General features: G+C 36.5%; 1 protein-coding gene across 1 annotated transcript in view; it reads right to left on the bottom strand.

Moving 5' to 3' along the window:
- Lama2 (laminin subunit alpha 2) overlaps nt 1-24,833 on the bottom strand; it is a 602,337-nt gene that overhangs the window by 233,620 nt on the left and 343,884 nt on the right. The window contains exons 15-18 of the mRNA XM_055599236.1: nt 18,954-19,065; nt 12,635-12,748; nt 8,462-8,589; nt 527-613 (exon numbers count right to left, since the gene is read on the bottom strand). Of these exons, the coding sequence (XP_055455211.1) occupies nt 527-613; nt 8,462-8,589; nt 12,635-12,748; nt 18,954-19,065 (441 nt within the window). The remainder of the gene's footprint in view (nt 1-526; nt 614-8,461; nt 8,590-12,634; nt 12,749-18,953; nt 19,066-24,833) is intronic.

Raw genomic sequence — 24,833 nt, forward strand, 5'->3', positions numbered from 1 at the left:
TGCTCCCCAGAAACTAAACAGGAATTAAGATACCAGTTTAAAAATTATTAGAAGTATCTATAAATCAGGATAATAAATTATGCTTTGTTTTTGTTTCAAATGTATTTACAGTAAATTATAGGCCACTTCCTGAACTGTGAACTATGAATTTAAGCCACATTTTAAGGACAAAAAGCTAATTATGAAAAATAAATGGTGCAAAGGGTAGACAGTAAGATAAATCTTAAAACGATGGCTTTCCACTTGAGCAGCACTTTTATTTTCAGAAAAAGTGTAGGTGAATGCATAACCTTTAAGATTAACACATTAATCAGATATTCTCAGAGTGAATGGAGATTTATAGACCAATTTCCAGAGAATAAATAAACTATAAAAATAGAATGCATTTGTGTGACAAGCATGATAAGAAAGTTTATTTCACCCCATTGAGCACCACAGCTTTTTTTGGAGCAGGGAAGATCATGACTGTGGCTTTATAACTCTCAAGGTAGAGATCATTTTGCAAGGCAATGTGGCACACGCTTACCTCTCACAGCGTGGTCCTGTGTACCCTGCAGGACATTCATCACAGATCAATCCCAGACTCCGGTCTAGATGGCACGTTGGGCTAAAGCTGCAGTGATGATGTTTGGGAGACAAGCAAGAGGCATATACACGAGATCATTAGCAGTGTATGCGTTTATCTCTTTCTCTACCACTACTGTGACCAAAGCATATTACGCCGGTGGTTCTCATCTCCCAGGCAGAAATGAAAACCTGGCTAATGGAGGGTGAAATGGCATTGCTATTTCGACAGACATGAATATAGCCCAGTTGAGAGCAGACATGTGATTAACTGACTTTTGACTATTCTACCTCTAAGATCACCAGTAAAAAGAGTGGACACATAGCAGCTTTTCAAGAATTCCCCAGCACTGACAAAACCTACTTTAACATCACTCCTGGCCAAGCATATCCCTCGGAGCTTGAAGCAGCACCAGGGAATCTGATAGATGTTTAGACAGCAGTGATGTCATCGTGGCTGTATGAGTTCCTCTATGTGATCCAGCTGCCAGGCGGGGTGTGTGTGTGCGGGCTCTTGCACATGTGTAACCACAGGCGTGATGTTACATGGATGGAATCCTCGGGAAAGCTTTCAGCAAAGATCTAGTGCATACATTCCGCTTGATTTATCACCACACAGATCAAACCAAACCAGTTTTGCCATTTCACATCTCCTGGCATGTTCCAGGTTTTCCGTTTTTAACACATTTCCAGTGGGGGGGGGAGGGTGTGAAGTGACAGAGTGTGATATCAAGCCCAAACCAGCACAGTGATGTGGTACCATCAGGCTTTGTCGTCTTGTTCAGCTTTAGTTTCACTTCTCTGCCTGGTAAGAAGCACCTGCCATGCAGCGACTGAGTCAGTGTAACTGTCTTCTGAATTCCTCGTGAACCCTCACCTATCTTCAGTTAGGTTGTTCTTTTTAAAAATTTTATTTTTATCTGACACATACTTTTTTATATTATATAATATGATTATGTATTTATAGTGTGTCATGATGTCTCATGGTATATATTGTGCATATTTAAATCATGTTAAACATATGTTCTAAAAACATCTTTCATTTCTTTATGGTAAAAATTTTCATAGTCACATGTTGCTGATTTCTGGAATATATGTTTTTCTTCCACACCCCTTATTTTCTCACATAATGCCATGTGAGAAAAACTTGCTCTCAATTAACTCTTAAGTTCATATCCCTTGACCAGCCTTTTCCTGCTCCCTTGCCTTCCATCATTCTCCCAGCCTCTTCTCATAAGAATGATCTCTGTGAGATCAATTTCTATAGACTCCACATCACAGTTTTAAAAAGAACTGTCCTCAATTAATCATACTCCAATTATGTTTCGCTATAATATTTCCTATTCTATGATATAAAACAATTTAGTAAAGGGTTGCTTAAAACCAAGTAATCAGGGAGATCACAATAAATTAAACACGTTAAGGCTATGGTCTGGTTCTGCTTCTGATACCTGGTGAGACTTTGGGATATCTGTCCCACTTTGGTGCCAATCAGATCATGACTACCTTTTAAAAGTGACCTCCCTGGAGCTTAACTCTGAGTAGATGTGCAATGCTTCGGTAATTCTCATGCCTCCATATTACCAAGTTATTAGGATCCATTAGGCCCATCATACCAGCTATTTCAACTCGTTGTAAAATCAAAATGAATCTGTGGGGTCAGAGAGAATGTCTGGCTAGAAAAAAAGAAACCTTGAATTTATAAAAGCTCTCCAGATGAAAGAGGTTCTGATGGTGCTATAGGAACCCAGCTCATGGTATAAGCGAGGAATCTCTTGTCAGAGGAGAGCTTGCAACAGAACGTTTTACGACTGTGACGTCTTAGCACATATTAAAGCAAAATAACTGAAATCCGATTTCCTCCATTACTTACTTGTTATTTGTTATTGTTTGCAAAACTAAGAGAAGAAACTGGATTCTGACAACTCACTATTGTGTACATGTGTGTCCTTCCAAAATTGGCATTCTCTAACTGCCTCATGTTTATGGAGAGAGGGACCCCCAAAGAGAAAGCCTGAGTTTTCCAACCTTGTTGGATTATAGTGACTGAATGAAAACCAAGTGAATAATATTTTTTAAATTCTCAATCAGTTTCCCATAAAGACATGTCAGAGGTAGCTGACAAGGCTTCTGACACCTGAAAACCATTTCTAAAATAAATTTCAAGTTCTTAAAAATACTCCCTTGTCAGTTAAAACTAACAGCATTAATGTCAGATGTGCTCACTGACAGAAAGCAATACTTTTTCAGAAAAAATATTAAGCAATAACAACACATTCAATTTGACTAACTCTTATATTTCGGAGTACTTTTATCATAATTGTACTGAGTTTTAACATAATCTTATGAGCCGGTTGAGACAAATATAATTTTTCTTCCTCAAGGTCATACACTAATTTCCAGGAGAATTTACATGAGATTCATGACTTCAGGGTCTTCATTTGATCCTCTCCTCTCCCTGTAACCACCTGTCATTCAAACTTGCTGCTGAGATTTCCATGAATTTAAGCTTCCGGTAATATAAATACTTGCCACCGTGTATTCAAATGAAATCTCTTCTTAAAATATCCCTTTATGCATGTTTTCATGGTCTTTAAGCAATGCTAACTGTTCATTGTTCCTTTCCTAGAGTAATGCAGTTGCAGTCACAGGAGAAGGAGACATGTAACAACATAGAACATTTAGAAGGAGAAGCTAATGCACACAGTAATAATGCCCTCAGAATCTGGGCCCGCAGAGGCGGCACCTCTACAGTGATTCTGCCCCAAATGTGGAGCTAAGTGCTGTGAGACACAAAGAAGGAATGGTAGGATCATCACTGACTTCAAGTGATTCCAACCTCATGATGCCCAACACGAGTGTGTTCATGCATCACAAACAGAAAAACAAAACAAAACAAAAAATCCTACCTGCTTTCTAAATTTTCCAGCCAATGACACCACTCACTAGGTGGGCCAAGGGCAAAGATGGAAAGAAAGGTAAGCTGCTGTTGAACGATATAGCCCTTCTCAGTAGCCAAGCATATGTTATTATATGTGCAAGGACTTATTACATATATACTCATATGCACAATTACAGCCGTACATGAATATATATGTGACTATATATGTAAATATGAACTCATATGCACAAATATAATTAGCTTTGTTCTAAGACAATGTTAAATTATCACGGAATATATTGTATAGTTTATCCTAAAATATAGTTTTCAATTATAAACACTAAATTTGATAATTCAAAATTGTCCTGTGTGTATATATGAGCATACATATGTGGTTTGCATGTGTGTAAGCACATGTGTATGGGGCTGCACGTTTATGTGTGTGTCTGTGCTTGTAGAGGACTGAAATTGATTCTGCTTATCTTAGTTAATCACTATGTACTTTATTGAGGTGGGGTCCATGTCGGGAGCCTTGACTCCAAGCGGCCGGCTTTGATATTTAAATCTCGGTGGAGAGATGGCTTTTAGCAGGCCTTTACTAATGGCAGAGAACTTGCAAGTCCATCTCCTTTTGTTTGTGACACAGGTAGGATAGCTTGTGAGGATCACACCTCTTCCTCAGGCTCCTTGTGCAAATTAAACCATTGTTTTGAGATATTTCTACTCTGGCTTAGAAACTCTACAATAAAAAGACAGGCCGACAGTTACTGCAGAAGAAGGTTGACTCTTGTGTAAACAGGACACAAATAAGCAACTAGATACAATGTTGTGCGATGGGAGGAGCCAGAGGACAGGAAAGAGGGGAGGAGCTGGAGAACAGGAAGGAGATCCAGGAGAAAGCATGAGGAGGGCAGAGCTGGAGGAGAGAGCTTAGAGGACGTGGAGCATGAACCAGACCTAAGATTTCACAAAAAGCAAGTATAATGTGGGAAATCTAAATGTTAGGAAACAGAGGGCTGGAGGCAGAGACTTGAGACTTGCTGCCTGCACTGCTTGCTGCAGCAGCCTGCCTTTTGCTGTGGCTGTCGAGTCTGGACCTTTAAAAAGGTTTCCTGTGTGCTGTGTGTTTATTTAAATAATATTAATCCTCACTCCCGACTCAAGAACTGTTGGACTCTGCTGGCTGGCTCCGGCAGGTCCATCTCTTTCTCTATGGAGCTCACAAATTTTGGCTATTCCAGCTAGGTAGCTTGCTTGCTCTGCGGAGCTCTGATCTCTGCTTCCTGATTGCTGAGACTATAGGCCTCTGTTTTCCCTAGCCAGCCTTTAAATTGGTGCTCTGAATTTAAACTCTGGTCATCATTGCCTGCATGGCAAGTACTTTATCCACTGTGCCAGCTTCCCAGTCCAATATGAGCTTATGTGTAAGCCCTAAGCTCAGCTCTAGAAATGTTCCACTGTTCTACAAATATAGCTCTCACTATTCCTGATACTCACCAAGTATGCTTGCAACAGTAGTATATAGGACTTGTCAAGACTGTGACTGGAATGCCTCTAAATGCATTACATATCTGAAGGAAATTTAAAAAAACTTCAATGATTAGTATCTATGTTTATATAACCTAAGTGTTTGAGCAAAGATATTCATGATTTTGTCTTTAAACTATGAGCTGCGTAATTAAAAATTACTGAATAAAAACTGAAATGTTTATATTTTATTTGTCTAAGAGTAAATTTCATTACTTTAGTTACAATCTATTGTTAAATATTTACATCACAAAGATGAAAAGGACAAACTGTGGCCACTGTAAGTAGCTTTTAAACATGATCTATATTTATAATTTAAATTTTATATGCTCATCTATATCCATATATTTTAATAATCATGCCAATCTGTCTTTATCTCCCTCATACTTGATTTATTTAGCAATGTTATCTAAGAAATTTGGAGACAAAACGCCTGTGATTTCTAAGATTTATGACCAGGGATTAAGAGATAAATCACAAAGATAAAGCCTGCATTTCAGATGGAGGCTGCAACAACCTTTAGCTCTTTTTAAATTATTTCTGCATAACCTGTGAAAATTCAAATCTCATATTATAAATTAAATGTGAGTATTCGATTATACCTCAGAGTACCAAGCTCAGATTACAACAGTAAAGTATTTTAAGGCTATTTTTTCTACTATAAAGATGCTTTCCTTCACCATTAAGTACCTACACCTACTGAATAGTTTTATATTTTACTGAAAATCTTAGTTTATTAGATAAAAGTGGACTTTTCCCATTGCAGTTGTGCAGCTACACTATGATAATTTTGTAAAATGTTTTCAATTTAAAAGATTATATGACTTTAGTCACAAAACTTATATAACTTAAAAACTATGTGGAATACCATTAACCCTTATTTTTCTTTTTACAAAATACCACAATTAAATCTGCAATTCAAAATAGGCAAGCACTCTCTGCACAATTTACTATTAAAGATAAAAATAATTCATATTTAAATATTTACTGTAAATTATCTTAAAATTTAGTCTATTCTGACCTATGTTATTGATGTTACTGTATTTTATTTATTTTTTAGAAAACTTGATCAACATAATTAAATTGGAATGCATTTGCTTTAGGAAACACCATCATTAGACACTGGGATTCCAATTCCTTTGGCAGGATAGATGAGATTTAATGTTGGATGAGTTTGTTTTCTCAAGAATAAAGAAGTAGAACCATTATAAAAAGAGACAGAATAAACATAGTGGGAACATGGTTCATGAATGTTGTTAATTGCCCAAGTAACTTCTCTCCCAAATGACTCTCCTTCTCTTATGTACAACATTAGTTAGGCTTGAGAGGAAATCCATAGTGTCCATACATGCAATCATTTCTATACTTTTAAAGTGTACTGGGCTTGGATTCACATTAAACAATGAGTAGTCAGTATTGTTGAACTGATAGCTGTGCAAACACTGAAAATGTTTTGGCTGCAGAGATGTGTTCTTTGCCTGAGATTACTTAGGGTAGAATTTTTATTTGTTCCCTTACAGTCTTTGCTTTCCCATTTCCTTCCTTCCTTCCTTCCTTCCTTCCTTCCTTCCTTCCTTCCTTCCTTCTTTCCTTCCTTTCCTTCCTTTCCTTCCTTCCTTCCCTCCATCCCTCCCTCCCTCTCTCCCTCCTCCCTTCCTTCCTTTCTTCTCTCTGACACCTTTAGTGGTTAAAGGTTCTTTGGTTCGGTGCCTGTCTAGACCCATTCCCTGAACTCTACAAATGTATGATCATTAAAGTACATTAAACTGGTATCTGACTTCTTTTCATCATCTCTCTAGGGGAGCTAACTTACCAGGCAGACCAATGAATTGTTTTTATTGTTCTGACTTTAAATACAGATTTATTTTTAAAAAGTTCTTTAATATATACTGTAGAGGAATGAAAATTATAAGATTACAAAAGAACTTCAAATTTCAATGGAATATTTGAGTTTATGATGCTGAACTAGTTACTTTAAATCTGTTCTCTGTTCTCTGTGTCATCCACTATTTTAAGTGCTTTACACATTTTAATTGTGTAATGCTCACATAGCTCCACAAGAGGGTTTGGTTGATGAACAGAGTGGTGTTTCAATAACCTGCTCAAATCTTTGCATCTTGAAGTGGGGAGTTAGCATGAAGCCAGGGAATTCTGGTCCTAGATATGACATCAAAATACAGCCTTCTTTTCAGATACTTCATTTATTCATCTATAAAACAGAAACAACACTAATGACCTTACTGGGTTATTTTTGAAGATGAAACACCCAAACATGGTGCTTGTGTCTATGTCTGGCTCTGGCAGCCTGCCTTCACTGAACAGTAGTTTTCCAGCAGTGAAGACAAGGGTGTTTGGAGAGGAGGGTGAAGATTTCAGAGGTGGTAAATGGCAGGCACACCAGTTCCTGCCAGGACTTAGGAATGGCAGGGTTCTTTCCAAAGTTTTCTGCTTGGATTATTACTCATTGACTCCAATAGGTACTGTGTAGAACAGGCCTCCTAAGTTAAGACCTTAGAGTTTGCCTTACTTAGTCAAAGTCTCACATGCAAAGGCTACAGCTGACATATTTCCCTTCATGTTGACGATTTCTGCTCTGGAGCATCGTCATGGTATCTGCAAAGTGCCGAAGGACCATATTACAGCAAGAGTTTTACTAAGCATTAAATTTGCCTTAAACAGGCCTCTTCAAAAAGGAATTTCTTTCATTCGAATTTAGCTAGGAGTAGTAGCTCGGTGGTGTAGCATGTGCTTAGTCAGTATGTTCAAGCCCTGGGCTTAATTTTCAGTCTTACAAACGACAACAATTAGAAATAAAATGACACTTATTTATAAATGTTTGTTATAAAAAGCACCAATTTCTATTCAATGTGATGTGCGTCATAAGAGTATTTGTTTGCTGGTTCATTGGTTGGTTGGTTTCAGGACCTAATTGTTTAGATAGTGCTTACAGAATGTGCCATTCTAGGACTTGAGACATGGTAATTCTCAAAAAGTTAGGAGAAAGACAATCAAGGTATGTTTTGTCCTTTTCTCTTTAAAATGTCTGCTCCAATAGATTGTTGTAGTAGGCGAACAGGTGGGAAAAAAATTGATCATGAAGCTTACAGTAAACTTTCCAAAATCTACATTATTTATGCAAGATAATACAGTAATCACTCATAGTTCAATACTCATTTATGATAAAATGGATCCCATGAAAGAAGTTTAGTAAGACATATATAACATATGATTATTCATAAAGAATATAGATTTGTACACATTGGGTCTGTTCTTTGGAGTTAAATTAGAAATTGAGTTTTATCTCTTAGATTTTAAATCAGATCTAGACCCCAAATAACAAAGTCCTCGGGAATGGTAATAATCTAAAACACTTCAACCTTCAACACTTATGTCACCATTTTGAGTAATCCACATGTTTTGTTCTCATATTAAAAGTGCATCCATAAATGTGGAAATGGCATTCTGTAGTGAAATCGGTCTGGTACTCACTTATTGGATGGGATGTTGAGTGGGCAAGCACAGGGTTGACAGTCTTCAGAATTCCCTCGAGTGGGGTCGCCATAGAAACCAGGAAGGCATTCACTGCAGTACGGGCCACCTGTGTGATCCTTACAGTTCTGTGAGAGAAGGGCACACCAGCTCACTGCTTTGTTCTCAAGCACACCCATGTCGCCAAAAACAGTTACATGAAGTTATGAGTGGGTTCTTACTGGGGAGAGTGACTTCCCGCCTTAAATGTTCAGTTTCACAGCAGGAGAATAGTATTGGAAGTTAATTTAATAGCTATTTAATATTTTGCTTACAACTTCCTGCTAGTTTCAATGTAACAGATACTAGAAAGTGACCAAAATTCATTACGAAATGTTTCAATATAAAATTGTGCTTCCTGCTTTTATTGTCATAATGCAGTGTGTGTGTGTGTGTGTGTGTGTGTATGTGTGTGTATGTATGTAAAGCTAGTCTAATGACATTAAAAATGCTAGTTTAATGAGAACTGTAGTTAATTATATACCTCTCTGCGGGCTTGCTCTCTTCTTAGCCCAGACAGTAAGTTAGAATTTAGTGGACTCTTTGACAGATTGGACACTGCATTCCGGTATTACATCTGTGAGGAGACTACTTGGCCCATAATTAAGTGTTTAAAAGTCAAATAATTTAAAAATACAACAATACATGATTATATATATATTTATTATATTACATATCATTAAATATGTAAAATGTAATTACAATATGAAGTTACATATGACAGAATATGTAACTATTGTTTTTGGAAAAAAAAAAGAAAAGCAGAAACAACATGCTTTTGTTATTTTCTGGGGGGAAACATGTCTTTTTAAAAATAAAATAATTTACTTCTTGATCTCTTCATATTTACTAGGTTACCTTCCATGGTTTGGGCTGCATTTGTTAAAATCACTGGGTCTAAGATTCAGGTGAATAATTCAACTGTCAACTGAATAACAAGTGTCTGAGGCTTCCAAGAATTTAACATTATTAGTCTCCAGTGTTAAAAATACAGGTGTTTACTTCCTATCAAAATGCATTCATTATTAATAAGGTAGATTTCAGTTTAATAACGGTATACAATTAATAATATTCCTCATACTGGAAAGAGTTCATTGACCCCAGGAGTATGCAGTCTTTATTTTATAATCAGTAGACAAATTCTGTGAGAGAACTAACTAAAATATAAATTAACCTTAAACTGAGTGTATAAAGTTATTAACCTTCATGACCCCTGGAATAGACTAAGTTAATGAAATTCTGAATATTATTTATTTTGATGTTCTAAAATAAGAATGATTTCAATTACATTTAGTAAATGGACTCAACAGGAGCATAGAAGTAAATAAGTAAAGATACAATTCTAAGAACAACTCATTAAAATTCCTTGGAGACATCAGACTTGTTTGTTGAAATATAATTTACTAATTTAACTTTGAACCTGCCATTTAATTCTGTGAGGTAAAGGAGCTTGAAGATCATTAACTACAAATAAATAGGTATTTTTATAATAACTGGTATACTAAAAATGAGATATTCTTTATTTAAAATTCTTTCTTAATTTGTTTTCAAACATTTTTAAAGAAAGCACAAATGTTAATCTTGCTGTTAACAGACATCATGCAATACCTAAGAAAACTGTGTCCATTTTCAGAAAATAGTTTTCCCTTTGATTGTGTCTTCTTGCCACTTCCATGTTTTCCAGTTTAACTTTATATCACCTTCTTTTTAACTCAAGAAATTTTTTATTCCTTGAAAAATATTTTGCTTATTTTCAAGTTGACATGATGAAATTTAGATCTAAAAAGTCTTTTGGATTTTTAAAATAGCATCTTTAAACTGATTGCACAGTAACCTGGACAAAATGAAAATTTTTGGAATTCAACTGAAAAATCTGAAATAATAATTTTCTGGCTTTCTAGCACAGATTTGAAAGACAAATAAATGAGTGTGTTCTGTATACTTTCTCTTTTTACTTTTCATTAAATGAAAACAAGAGTAATCTTAAAATTCAACTACATTTGTAATCAAAACCGAGACAGAATCAGGCAGCCAGCACAATGGAAATCAAAACTGGAGAAGATAAGATGTTCTACTCTGATGAGCTGGGTGTTTTCATAGGTAGCTTGCTATTAAAGTGACTTTTAAATACTGCTTGCAATTCATATCATGAAAACTTTCAGACCCTCGTGGCCTCCTTAGGTGGCTTCAAATACACTCTACATTTTCTCCCATGCACTCGAGTTCAGATGACTTTGTCATACAGAGCAGAAGCCTGGATTTTGTTCTGAAGCCCAAAGTGTTCATTTATAATTAGGTTTCAGGTATAAACAACACGAAAACATCCTTTCAAAAAACAAGCTTCATGTCATGTTTACTATTCATGAAAAACATTACCCTGAATAATAAAAAGGAGAACAAATAAAAAATTGAGCAATAAGGACTCCTTTCATATACAATATTCTAATATTGTTCTCTGTGTAGATTATATCAGAACTAATGCATTCAAAATGGGGTCTCAGCACCAGGACAGAGATCTGGCACCATCTCCAGAAGACTCTACATATCACCAGCTCACTCAGGCAACCCAGGGAGAATAGACTGACCCTCGTTTACTAAGATGCTCATCTTTCCATAGATCCTTCCTTCATCTGAAAGTAGACTTCTGTCTTCTTCGCCATCAAACCATTAAAAACCTGGTTGACTCTGGCTACCAATTTCCTCCCCAGTCCTATTCTCACCACTCTGCTGAAAGAAACTATTTTGCTCTGAAACAAATGGTTCCTATTCTGCAAATTATCACATCATCAAATGGAGCAAATTCGGGGTTTGATCTAATCCTAATGAACTCAGCTTCATATAATGCCTCAGGGGACATTACAAGGTTTCTATTGTGGCATGTTTATTTTTGTCCTTTCAGGGTAAGTACAGCAATTCATGTAATGGGGTATATTTGGAATGGGGTATATTCTATTGCGTGTTAATAAAGTGTTTAAAGGTAATTCATTATTTCTTCCAGAGTCATTTTAAAAGACGGTAGTAAAATTAAAATGGAAATCACTCAGTAGTTTTATTTGTAAAATTGTCCTTTGAAAAATCTACTGATCCACAAATTAGGGCTAGCTTGCTTTATCCTGCTATGCAATTGAAGAAGATCATATACAGAGAAAACAGAAAGTGCATCGATAAACTGAAATGCCAAATTGCATCGGAACAAAAGCCCCGATTTTCCACTTTGGATTTTCCCCAGCAGCATTTAAGTAGAGGAGAAAGCAGGGAAATGAGCAAGAGGAATACCACGTAAGAATTACAGAGTTCGGAATCTGCCTTAAATTGTGCAGAGGGATGAGAATATGATATCTTCCTAAATTGGTACTGTTTCAAACTGTGTTCTCTGTGAGACTAATGACATGAGAGGTGTTGTTTCAAGCCTCCTGCCGTGTCAGACAATACAAAGCTAACATGCCCCAGGGTTCCTCTGGATGCCTGTTCGGAGGCACTCGCCAGGCCCCCAGCTACTTAGCAGCACAGACAGTGCTCTGTACTTTACACAGTTTATTTTCTGGTTAAAAATTCAGAGCCAATGGTAGAAGGAGGAACAATTCTGCTGAAGATGCGTTATGTATGTTTAATTTTTTAAAAGCTATGCACAGCATTTTAACTGATCTCAATGCTCAAAAGTTCAAATAAACACATATATGTCCTTATTTTCAAAGTGAAAAACAAAATGCCTGCAGTATAAAAAAGTACTTTGTTTTTATTTTAATGCTCATATTTTATATTTATTCAAATTATAGTGCTATAAATAATTTTGTGTTTTAGAACAGTCCACTTTGGGTAGATTTACAGAAGAGAGAGAAACCATATATATTCATAGTAGTTGTGTATCCTAGTCATTAGTTATACTTCATAATGAAATATTTGATCCTAATTCAGTTGTTAGACAAATGTGAAAAACCACTGCCTCATAGTTGCTAGGGAGATCACATAAGAAAGAAAGACCATTCTAGCTTCTAACTCAGTTCTGGATAAAGGTGCTTGACACATCACTTCTGACCCACATATTCAGGATTGCAAAGGTATCAGTTGAATCCCAGGCTTTGCTGAGTGAATTTTAGCCTTGTCAGTCAGCATCCTCAAGAGAGAAGCACTTACCAGACACTCTCCCGTGACATCATCACAGGAGTCTGCGTGACCAAAACACCGACATGGTTCACAGATGCCACCGAAAACAGTGCCGTTAACTCTGCGATGCCTAGGCCAACACGACTAAAAGAAAGATAAGGTCTCGGTCACTTTTTAGTATGAAAAAGCAGGAAAGTAATTCCACTTTTTCTGATAATACGAAATAACCCAGCTAGCAAACTCAGCAAATGTGCTTGTCAGAGTGGAGCCGTTATTGAAACAGTACTACCGTGCTATTGCATCTGACACGGGGGCTTCATACTGACCTTACTCTTATTGACAGGTATGAGATTAGAGGAAGCATTAGCTTGCTGTCTCTTCTGAAATGGTAAAATAAAGCACAGATATAAAGAACTGAAATGTGACAGTCTCAGAGTGAAAAAAAAAAAACAGACAAGAAAACAGAAAGAAAGCACTGAGAAAAAGCAGGCATGAAGGGAAGTGTATGGATTCCTAGGCTAAAGGAGCACACAATGAAAAAAGAAAAGAACAAGAAAGAGCACACAATGTCCTCCCACATTGATTCTCAGCATGGACTAACTTTCCCACTGACGGCCTCTAAGGCCGCCACACAGAAAACCTTCGGGAAAATTTGGAAGGCATACCTGTCATCTTCTTTTTCAATTGAAAACGTACCCAGCGACTGGCACACATTCAGAATTGATGTTAAGTTTCATCCTAAATTTCCTTTGTTCTTTATGGTTTCTCAAATTTTTGTAAAATAGATTATGACTTACGTAGCATAATATAATGCCTTGCTAGTTCATTTATGTTATTCGACTATACGTATGTGTATATTCACCACTGATTTTTTTTTTAATGAGAAGCAAAATTATTTGGAAAAAGAAAACCAATTACAGTGGGGTGTTTGCATGGAGGGTTTCACGTGTGGGGTTGCAGCCATCCCGCATCTGTTAATTACATTTCACTTCTGTGTGGACCTCCACAAATGAGATAAGATTTAAAATGAAAAAAAAATGTGCATATAATATTGCTGCCCTCTGAAAGTTTATGATACCCTCAGGTCACAATTGCGTTTTGTGAGTTATTTAACTATGTTTCTGGATGGTTAAATATACCATCTATGTCAAGATAGGTTCCATTTCCAGTTGGAAATGGAAACTAGAGAGAACCACTGAAGTAATAAACTACATAGAACCATGCTGTGTAATGTTGAAAATGGATCTTTTTGCCTCAGGATATGAGGAACCTTCCATTTGAACAACAATAACAAACATATGAAAAAGATATACTTCTCAGATATTTCTTACCAGAGAAGAAAGTAAAATCCTCTTTCCTCTTAATTTCAGCAGTACAGAGACAATGGTGCTAATTTTTTTTTGTCTCCTTCTACTACGTTATTCTCCATTCCAATACAAATTATTCCTTCTCTAACCGTTTAAACCAGTAAGCCTACACTATTCAGATGGAGGTAAAATGTACAGGTGTGGATAACAAAAATAGCAGTGATTTATTGTTGTCAAAGCATGTTCTCTTGGCACTTTTCTGTAATACATATTTTATTTTTTAATATTTTTAAAATGTACTTGCACCAGTCTTCTTTCTAAAAGCATCCCAATATCTTATACTTTTCAGTGGATTGAATGAAAATAACTTCCTTAGGCTCACACATTTAAGAACTTGGTGTTCATTTTATGGGAGTATTTAGAAAGGGCGAGGAGGTATAGTTTTGCTCGAAGAGGTGTGTAACTGGGAGCAGTGGGCTCTGACATTTTAAAAATCTGTGTTCCATTCACATTGAGCCCTCTGTCTTCTGCTTGCTGATCAGGATGTGAGCTCTGAGCTGTTCTTACCACCATGAATTTGCATTTCCACATAGCCTCTAACCCTCTGAAGCTGTTACCGCAATGCTTTCTTTCTTCTATAAGTTATGTTCATTTTAATTTTTTTCCCACAGCAATAGAAAATAAACTGACACACCCTTTTCATACCATAGAATTTATATTAATAATCATGAAGTTAAAGCTATTATAATCATCTTTCCAGTTATAAGCTAACTAGCACCAAAATCCATGCCTTTCTACCCACGCCCCCTCCATAGGAATGGGAGAACAGAGTATTCTAAAAGGAATTTTATTTCACTCAGAGTCTAGAACCCCACTTATGTTTTAACAACATTCTGTCTTTCAGTTTTTTTTATTGAATAATTGTTGTTGTCAAAATATGGTCTATTGCCAACAGGACAAAAACAAAACAAAACAAAACAAAAACATACCAGGCAAAACAGCAAAACTACCCTTTCAATGCCTTGAAATTGTCTTGTTTTGTTTCCAGTAAAGCCCTTTCTTCCTCAGTGATCTTCTACATTTCATTACATTCTTCTACCTACTCAAACAAAATTGCTGTTTTTGAAAAAAATTCAAGGCAGGCAAATGAAATCCTATGGTTGCATTTTCTTTCATCATTGTCAAATGACCAGGTGCTTCCTCTCTCTTTCATTGCCCCTTTTTCCCAACTCTATGCCATCACACTTCCAAAATGTCCATGTCTTTGCCACTCTTTCTACTAGGATCCAACATATTGTTATCAGAAGTTCTCTGCAGATTACTCTTTTTCTTAATCTTCATGCTCTTTGTTGAGTAACTAATTTGATGACTTCCAAATACACAACAAACCAGAGAGATGTGCTCATTTAAGGCCTGCATTCTAATTATAACACTGGCATGTATTTCATAGACTTTCTAAACAGTTTTATTTCTCAAACTGAGTCTTCATTCTTCTCTTTCCACCAAACTATTCCTTCCCAAGTCTTCTCTAGTTCAAACAGTGGCTTCATGTTGTGTTATTTATCAAACCATAGCCTCTCATTATCTTCCATGACATGTAAGTAAAATCTCAGATTTTTATTAGGCAAGTCCAGGCTTCTCAAATCACATCATTGGCTACTCTCTCCCTCTGCTTACTAAGCTCTGGCCATATTTGTACACTTATAGCTCACTATGACTTTTTACAATAATGCTTTTGTTCTTCAACATTTAGTTTAACATCCCCATCTCAGAAAGCCTTTTCTGACATTTTAAAACAGTAGATTCCCCAATTTTTGTATACCCACTCTCATAGTCGATTGTCAGACCTCTATTTCAGCTATTTGAAGTCATATTTCTTTACTTTATGCATATGGATGTTTGCTTCTGCTTGTATGTCTCTACATCATATGTGTGCCTATTGCCTGAGGAGCCTGGGAGAGGGAACTGTACTCCCTGAGATTAAAGTTACAGATGTTTGTAAGACACCATATGGGTGAGAAGAACAGAATCAGGGTCATCTGGAAGAGCAGACAGTGCTCTTAGCTGCTCTGTCTTTTCACCTTTAGTGGTATTTTCATATACCATATCTGTAACATTTAGAACATTGTCTTAGAACATTGTCATACTTGGAACATTCTATCCAGCTATGTCCAAAGCCTTGATTGTCTCAAATATATATCCTCATCAAAAATTGTCAACTAAAGGAATGCATAAATACATCTAGAATTAATTTAATTTTGTAGGAATTAAAGCATTCAGCCTATTAACTCGTATTAGCTTTGTTTTCATGCTCTCATACATTGAAAAGGCAAATCATAAAATATTAGGCACAGAAGAGACAAAGAAGAAAGAAAGCCATAGCAATTCTATATGACGTAAAACATGACGGGGGACAAAAAATTAGAAAAAACATTCTGAAGTCAGTGCTCAACCTAGACTTGAAACGTGTTTGTGATGAGTCACTGAGGTAAGAGGAATGTTTTTTTTATAATAGGTAAGAGGGCACACATTCTACATTATTACAAGACAGATTGCAGTAATCCTATCAAACTCTGTATAGGTCAGAGTACTGATGTAATACTAACATATGGTCATGTTTATTAAAGACTGTTTATTTAAAAGACTGTTACTCTTCATGCAGAAATTACCACTGGTATTTTGTTATTATAGCAGTTGGAAATAAAATTTGATGGTTACCGAAAAAAAAAATCAAGCACCATTCTGAATCAACATGATGATCCCCAAACTAAAATAAAGAGAATAGTAATTGCATCATTTGATGAGCTGTTGACTGTGTAAACTGTTCACTCGTCAAGCTAGAACTAAGATGTGGTGGTCTTTCTAGTTCACTCAGCTTTGAAGATGTTCCAGAATATAAGTGTAACCAAGCTAGAGTGACTAGCCCTAGTAGGTAACCTCAATGCTCAAAGCAAAGGAAACCAGGAAACCAGTGAAGGTCAGAGATGGAGACTATTTCCTCTGCGGTAGGGAAGGAACATTTGATAAAGACATCAAGGGTTCTTTCCTACAAAACAAAGAAAAAGAGGATGTCCAGAGTTTAAAAATTCATTGCTCAACTCCAATAAGTTCTTTTTAGCCATTTCAAATAATTATCGATTATTATACTAGATGTAGAATCTTTTAGTTTTTCGTCTGTTTCTTTTTCTTTTGATGTTTGCATACTTCTTTTATCCTCTCCTCCATCGTGTCTTAGCTTCACCACGATACTTTCCCAGATGTTTCCCTCCACTGAGTGTTCAGCCCTTTAAATGAGTACTGCCGTTATGTTGTGTACCACTTACTGGTCCCTTAATTACAGTGTTATGATTTAATTTCTTGGTGGTATTTGTTCTATTTAAACAGATTACTAGATCTTTAAGAACAGAGATTGTGCTACATACTTATTGATAATATATACAGATGAATTCACAAAATTTACTATAACATATAACCAATCAAAAAATTCTAAAAGAAAAAATATAATAGGAAAAGTCCAATATTCAAATGGTTTTATTTGCAATGGGCATTTAGTATAAGAGTTGATGGGGAGCGCTGAGAATAAAGTGGAACTATATTAAAAGCAAAGATAGAATGAGGGCATTTATTATTCCAACTGAAATAGGAGTTTAAAGCTTCAAAGGGAGCTAGCTGCCTGGTTTGAAATCAAAACTGCAAGACTTGTAATAAAAGAATGTCTTATCAAATACAGCATGTGTTTTATATGTAAAATCAAATTTGAGTTGACATAACTAATTCATATCCATGATTATTTTTCTCTTATCTCTATAAATTTTGGAAAAGCAAGTACTTCAATGAATTACATTTAGTTTCATTTCTAGACAGGCAAATCTGTATCCAGTTAAAAAGAAAACACATTAGTCACGAACATGACTTTAAGCTCTGTGTCTCTTCTGGAAGCATGTATCACTTTAAAGCGCATGAGAACCAGCAAAGTTATGCCTGGGGTGTCTCTACAAATGGTGCAAGCAGTACTGTGGAGTGGAACATATCCGGGCACTCACATGATTCCTGCAAGGTACCATCTTAATGAAACTTACCCTCTTGTGAATCTACAAGCCATTCATTCCACCAGAAAAATCACACACACACACGCACACACACACTCATACTCACACAAACACACAAAGGAGGGGGGATTCCCAGTAAATCAAGTTTCAAACTAAGCAAAAACATATAGAATTGATCTTTCTAATTTACTTTACCAAGCTATTAATAAAAATTGATATTTTAAAAATTACAAATCTGGACCAATGAGACAACAATAAAGTTCTGAAGCTTCAGGTGCTCAAGAATGGAAAAGGGTTTTCATGCCAATTTATTTCTCCCACACACTGCAGGGTTGAATGTTTCATAGGGCTGGGCCTCAAATGCTTGCTTCAGAAAGAAATAGAAGGATAAGGTGCTAGGATTTAAAAGTGGGAGAGGAAAGAGGAATGAAACAAGTATCCATGTCATAATAGAAATGAAAGGAAAATGGTTTGAAATATTATTTTTGCTACCATCATCACAGCTGGCTGAAAGGTGAAGGAACACAGATATCGCAGTTATAGTAGGACAAACTATTTTAAAGGGCACTATAGTTTTGAAAATAAATGGGTAATATTCTGTTTAAAAGCATGAACTCGAGGCAGACATTCTAATTACTTTAATCTTGCATGGATAAAGGAGGGGCTCCCAAGGTCCTACTCCTAACTGAGGAACTATTAGCAGCTATTAGACACAAAGAGACACCAAGTGGAAAAGAGTCCATATTGAGAATCTAGTGAACTGGAGGAGGGAAGCAGGTGTAGCTATGACCATATATCACTGAAAGTATCTATAAAAGTATCAGAAGTTTTTGGGGTTTTTTTGTTTGTTTGTTTGTTTTTTTAATGAAGCTTATTTTATTTAAGTAACATGCTGTCACTTGTTTGCACAGTTATGGACTGAAAATTTCAAAACACCTGTTTTAGAGCAGTTTATCGGCAACCTGTGCGAGGGATCGGGTCCTGAAAACTTACTTCACAAGAACTGCCGCTGTACCCGGGTGGACACTGGCAAACCTCCACAGCAGCTGCAACGCGTCTGTCTGTAGGGTAGGGGACGGCAGATTCAAGGTTGACGGAGCTCAACCTGGAAAGAGTGGAAGAAAATATGAGGTAAGGAAAGAGACGTTAAGGTATTTTGAAACTGGATGAATGGTGATATGTCAATATCCATAACAGTATAAACATGAATGAGTTATCTATGCTGAAAAAGAATGCTTCTATAACTTGAAGCCTCCATCACTCATAGAATCAGTCCTGGCTACCAGTGGATTCCACATTCATGGATTCAGCCAGTGTAGACTGGAAATATTTGGGGAAAAAAGCACTTGTATTTGTACCAAGCATCTGAAAACTTTTTTTTTAAATAGCCTTTGTCATTATTCCTAAATAATACTTCATTATATCTTTTTATATAGCACTGTCCTTGTATTAAGACTATATGTAATCTAGCAGTAATCTATGGCCATGATTTGACTTCTGGCTAGTTTTCACAGCTCTGAATGCTACAAATCCAGTTGTTCAAAGAAAAAAAAAGCATCAATAGTCTTACCTAGTTGTAGACTTCGTGAGGTACAGTGATGGCCTGCCTGGAAGGAAAGGTCTTCCAGCATAAAAGGGCCACAATTGTTATGGGGAGTAACCAGTAATCGAACACATTCTGATTGGATTATGGCCAAATGTCATGGCTTGGAGATCATATACCCTGGGCTTAGTCTACTGTTTTGCTGAATGGTCATGGGGTCAGTTTGCCTCCTGATTTTTTGTTTATATTCACAGATTAGTGTTTATCTCAACTTTCATAAAGATGTTTCTGTTTGCAGTGAGCATTGGCTAATGCAGAGACTCAAAACCAGCAAATGTGAAGAGAACAAGTAACGGCGGAGCATTCCTAAATAGAGCATCACCCTCTCCCAGGCTCAGGGAGCACTCTCAAAGAGGGGACAGGAAGGACATACAAGCCAAAGGTTGCAGCGGAATGTTGTGAATCCTTTGCCTTGCTGTTATGAATAGAGCAGCAATAAAGATACATTTGAAAGTATCTCGGGAGCAGGATAAAGAACACTTTGGATATTTGGCTCCTGAGGAAGAGTACAGGTAGATCACATGGTCATTCTGTTTTTAGTGTTTTTGTTTTTTTTTTAAAGCCCCACAGTGATTTCCACAGTGGCTGCCCCAGCTTGTACACCCACCAACTATAAATGAGAGACTCGCATTGGCTGTCATTTGCTTTTTGAATGGTAGTCATTCTAGTGGATTGAGAAAGAGTGAATCCGTTTTAATGGCTGTTTTCCTGCTGGCTAAGGATGTTGATCAACGTTTTAAACTCTATTGGCCGTTTGTATTTCTTCTTTTGAGAAGTCTGTTCAGTTCATCGGCACATTTATTGGTTGCAGAGCTTTATTTTTTTTTTCTTTTTTGCTGTTCACTTTTTTTCCTTCCTACTATTTGCATAAATCATTGGAATATGTATTTTTGACCTTTGAAGCAGAAAAGGAAAGTTAATTTGAGTCTTTGTAATAGGTAGATGGATGGAATCATTCTGGGCTCTGAGTGACATCTGGAACCTTCAGAAGACCAGACATAATCTTTAACTGCATATCCACAGAACCAGCACTATTTCTGAGTACTTGGTAGAAGGTCTTAGATTGGCAGGCAGATTTTTTAGTTTTTCACGAAGTGGAAGTTTTTCAGCAGATCATCCTCTACAGGAAAGACCCACTTTCATGGGGATTTCCTTATTTATCTCTTACTATTTAAGATGACGTTCCCAAAATAAAATCTGTAGCTTTTTTGTTAGTTGAGAATTCCACACACACACATAATGTATATTGATCAAATACACCCCATACCTTCCCCTCCACCTGTATTCCCCCACTGCATTCTTAAAAATAATAATCCTTTGTTGCCTTCATGCTGCCTATACATGCCCAAGTGTGGGATAACCCACCAGGGCATGCATAGTCTCTAAAAGGCTCCATCCCTGAAGAAATCTTACTCTATCTTTGGCTCTTTCTGTCTCTGTCTCCGTCTCAGTCTCTGTCCATCCTGTCCTTTTGCCCTCCATGCCTCCATGAATGATCAATAATTCCACAGCTAAGGGTAGAACTCCGTGGGCTTCTCTCTCATTTTAACAGGTACAATTATGTCATTTGGGTATTCACAACATCATGCAGCATCCATATCTGTCTATATCAGTGGTTGGCAAATTTCCTAATGCTGCGGCCCCTTGGTACAATTCTTCATGTTGTGGTGACCTCTAACCATAAAATTGTTTTCATTGATACTTCATAACTGTAATTTTGCTACTTTATGAATAATGACGTAAATATATGATATGTGGATAGTCTTAGGTGACCACTGTGAAAGTGTCATTTGACACCCAAAGAGGTTGCTACCCACCAGCTGAAAACCACTGACCCAAATGTGTTATTAGCCCTGAACGAAACGTGTCCCCATAATCTGGTCAGAGCTCCCCTTTTGCTTAATTCTGCTTTCTCATTATTTATTTACCTGTTATACGTATTTCTTTTTCAATTAATTTTTTATTTTTTATACTAATTACAATTTATTCGCTTTGTATCCCAGCTGTAGCCCTTCCTTTATTCTCTCTCACTCTCACCCTCCCTCCCTCATCTCTTCCCATGCTCCTCTCCAAGTGGAGGTCCTCCTCTCCTTCAATCTGACCCTAGCTTATCAGGTTATAAGTATTTCTTAATGGTTGCTTCAGCTACATATGTCTTTAGCATCTGATTTCTCTCATTTAACATAATGTTCCTAAGGTTCAGCTTCATTGCTGTACGTAACAGTACATTTTTTTTTTACATATTCTTAAGTAACATCCTAGTGTATATCACACTTTGTTTTCTATTCATTTATTTATGGATATTTGAATTTTCCTGCAATTTGAATGCTATGAATATTCATAAAATGTATTTTTAGTACTTGTTTTCTATTTTCCATGGTTAGAGACTTTGGAGAATTTCTGGGTCTGTCAAGTTTTCTTAATACAACAGGAACCTAACTTAAGATAGAATTTACTTATGTATTAATAAACATGAATTATTCCTTGATAACATAAACTGTATTGTGTGCTTTACACATGTGCAGCGGGACTGTCAAAGCCTTTACACCACATACTTTTGATGGATACATGGATGGATAGTTGAGTGGATTGAGGAAGGAATGGATGGATAGATAAATGGAAGGAATATTCATGACTAATTGAAATACACAAAGGTTATTGGGTGAATGGAATACAGTTACATTATACACAAGGTTTAAAATATTCAGTGAAAGCAGGTTCAATAAAACCTGCCACCTACATTTTGGAAAAATAAAAGGCAGTAAGTAAAAGTTAAATTACGTATTCGATCTGTCATAGAAAACAAATGGGAAAAAGTTAGTTAGGACTCAAACCCACAGGCCAGAAATGTCCTTAATATATCACAGCATCTAGCTGCCTAGAATTAATGTACTATCAAATAATAAGCCTATAATTCTGATCATTAAAAACTAAATGGTTTCACTGTTGATAAATTAGTTGATTACCATATAAAAGAGTCACAGCTTACTAACTAGCACTTTGATTTATAAAGACAGTTATGTTTCAGGACTTCCATTATAAAATTGACATGTAAAACTGAAAGAAAGGACATGTGGAAGAATGATCATTTGAGTTCTTTAAGAAACAATTTTAAAAAGAAGATAGAAAACAAGAAATATTTTCAGTGAACTGTCAAGTCTCCTTTGTCTTCTGAACAGCAGATGTTTGTCTCTTAATCTGTGTAACCATTTTGAGCTGTGAGAAATTTCAACACTAAAGCGTCTTTCCCTGTAATATTCCACATTAGTATTCACTGAGCAATCCAGTGTTCATTAAGTTCTGCTGTTTGTTAAATGGGATTTTAATGCGTTTAACAGTTTTAAGTGTTACCCATGAAGAAGGCTGCAGTTTGTTTCTTCCCCCTTCAATATGGTCATTTGCTTTTCTTGATACCATGTTGCATTCATTTAAATACAAAGTATTGGCAGCAATAAAGTACCAAATGCTGAAAATGCATGGACTCTCAAAGGTTTGTCAAAAAAGTCAAGTGCTTCTACTGATTCCTGTTATGATGACTTGAAAATACATACAGATAAAATAATAGATGGAAAAAAGACATATGGCCACAAAAGTTACTATGGAATATACTAAAGTTACATCACACACTGTTCTGTTTGATTGAGTTTCTCAGCAAAGTTGGCTCAGTCATGATAAAACTCAACCACGAAAACAAAATGAAGCACTTTGAAATAACAAAAGCTCCTGGTTTTAAAACTGATTTAAATATTTGCCTTTATTTTTCTACACAGACTTTTCTTAATCAAAGACTTTTATCTTATCCAACTTTAAAAAAAAATGTAACTTAGGGTCACTCACCAAAGAAAGATTTTATTGCTAGTAAAATATTTTATTGTGTTTGCATTTGTCAAAACCTAAGTCAGAGGGGATTCAGCAGTCCCTCTTTTTTTTTTCTTTTTTAAAAATTATTACTATTTATTACAATTTATTTCTGACATGAACTCAATGGCTGGCTCTTTGACCTCCCTCCACCCCACCCCCCGAGGGAGGAGCACCCTTGCTAGGCCACAGAGGAGGACATTGCATCCAGTCCTGAAGATACCTGATTAGCTAGGGTCAGATGGAAGGGGAGGAGGACCTCTCCTATCACTGGACTTGGAAAGAGGCAAGGAGGAGATGAGGAAGGGAGGGTGGGATTGGGAGGGAATGAGGGAGGGGGCCTACGGCTGGGATACAAAGTAAATAACCTGGATTAATATTTAAAAAATTATATTAAAAAACCAATTTATTCCCTCATCATCTCCCAATCCTACCCTACCTCCCTCTTCTCCCCTGTGCCCCTCCCCAGCAGTCCCTCTTAACAGAGCCTGGCTGTGTAGGTATTTAATCCCAGCACTTGGAATGCCAGGAGGCAAGAACAAAGCAAATTCAAGGCCTGTTTGAGCTCCAGAAGGAATTCAGAGCCATCCAGGACAACTCAGCCAGACTATGCTTCAAATAAAGAACAAGAAGAGAGCTGCAGTTATAACTCAGTGTTGCAATGCTAGACTAACATAGGGAAGACCAAATTCAACCCACAATACCACAGGCACCTCTGGCAACCGCCCTGTGGAAATTTTACAAAGTTCCTCTCATTAAAGATGACTGATCATTTCTACCTCATTTCTAAAGAGGGAGAGGAATTACTTCTGGCAAAGTAGAATTCCTTCACTTCATATATTAATGTGTGTGTTGTGTATGTGTGTGTATGTGTTTGTGTTATGTGTGTGATGTGTGTTGTGTGTGTGTGTACTAAAAATTATGGATTTTCAAATATTTGTCAAAAAGTCAAGTGCTTTAACTGATTCTTGTCCTTCAAGGGATGAATGGATGCACAAATTGTGGTATATTTACACAATGGAATACTACTCAGCAATCAAAAATGAGGAAATCATGAAATTTGCAGGTAAATGGTGGGAACTAGAAAAGATCATCCTGAGTGAGCTATCCCAGAAGCAGATGGTATATACTCACACATAATATATACTCACTTATAAGTGGATACTAGACATATAATATAGGATAAACATACTAAAATCTTTACACCTAAAGAAGTTAAGCAAGAAGGAGGACCCTGGCTAAGATGATCAATCCTCACTCAGAAAGTCAAATGGGACAGACATTGGAAGAGGGAGAAAATAGGGAACAGGACAGAGGGCATCTGAAAAACTCTACCTCACATATTATCAAAGCAGATGCTGAGACTGAAAGAATAAAGCCCTAGCATAATACTGTCAACACTATTTTACAAG

This window comes from Psammomys obesus, unplaced genomic scaffold (genome assembly GCF_907164565.1).
Source record: "Psammomys obesus unplaced genomic scaffold, mPsaObe1.curated_primary_1811, whole genome shotgun sequence".
NCBI lineage: Eukaryota > Metazoa > Chordata > Mammalia > Rodentia > Muridae > Psammomys > Psammomys obesus.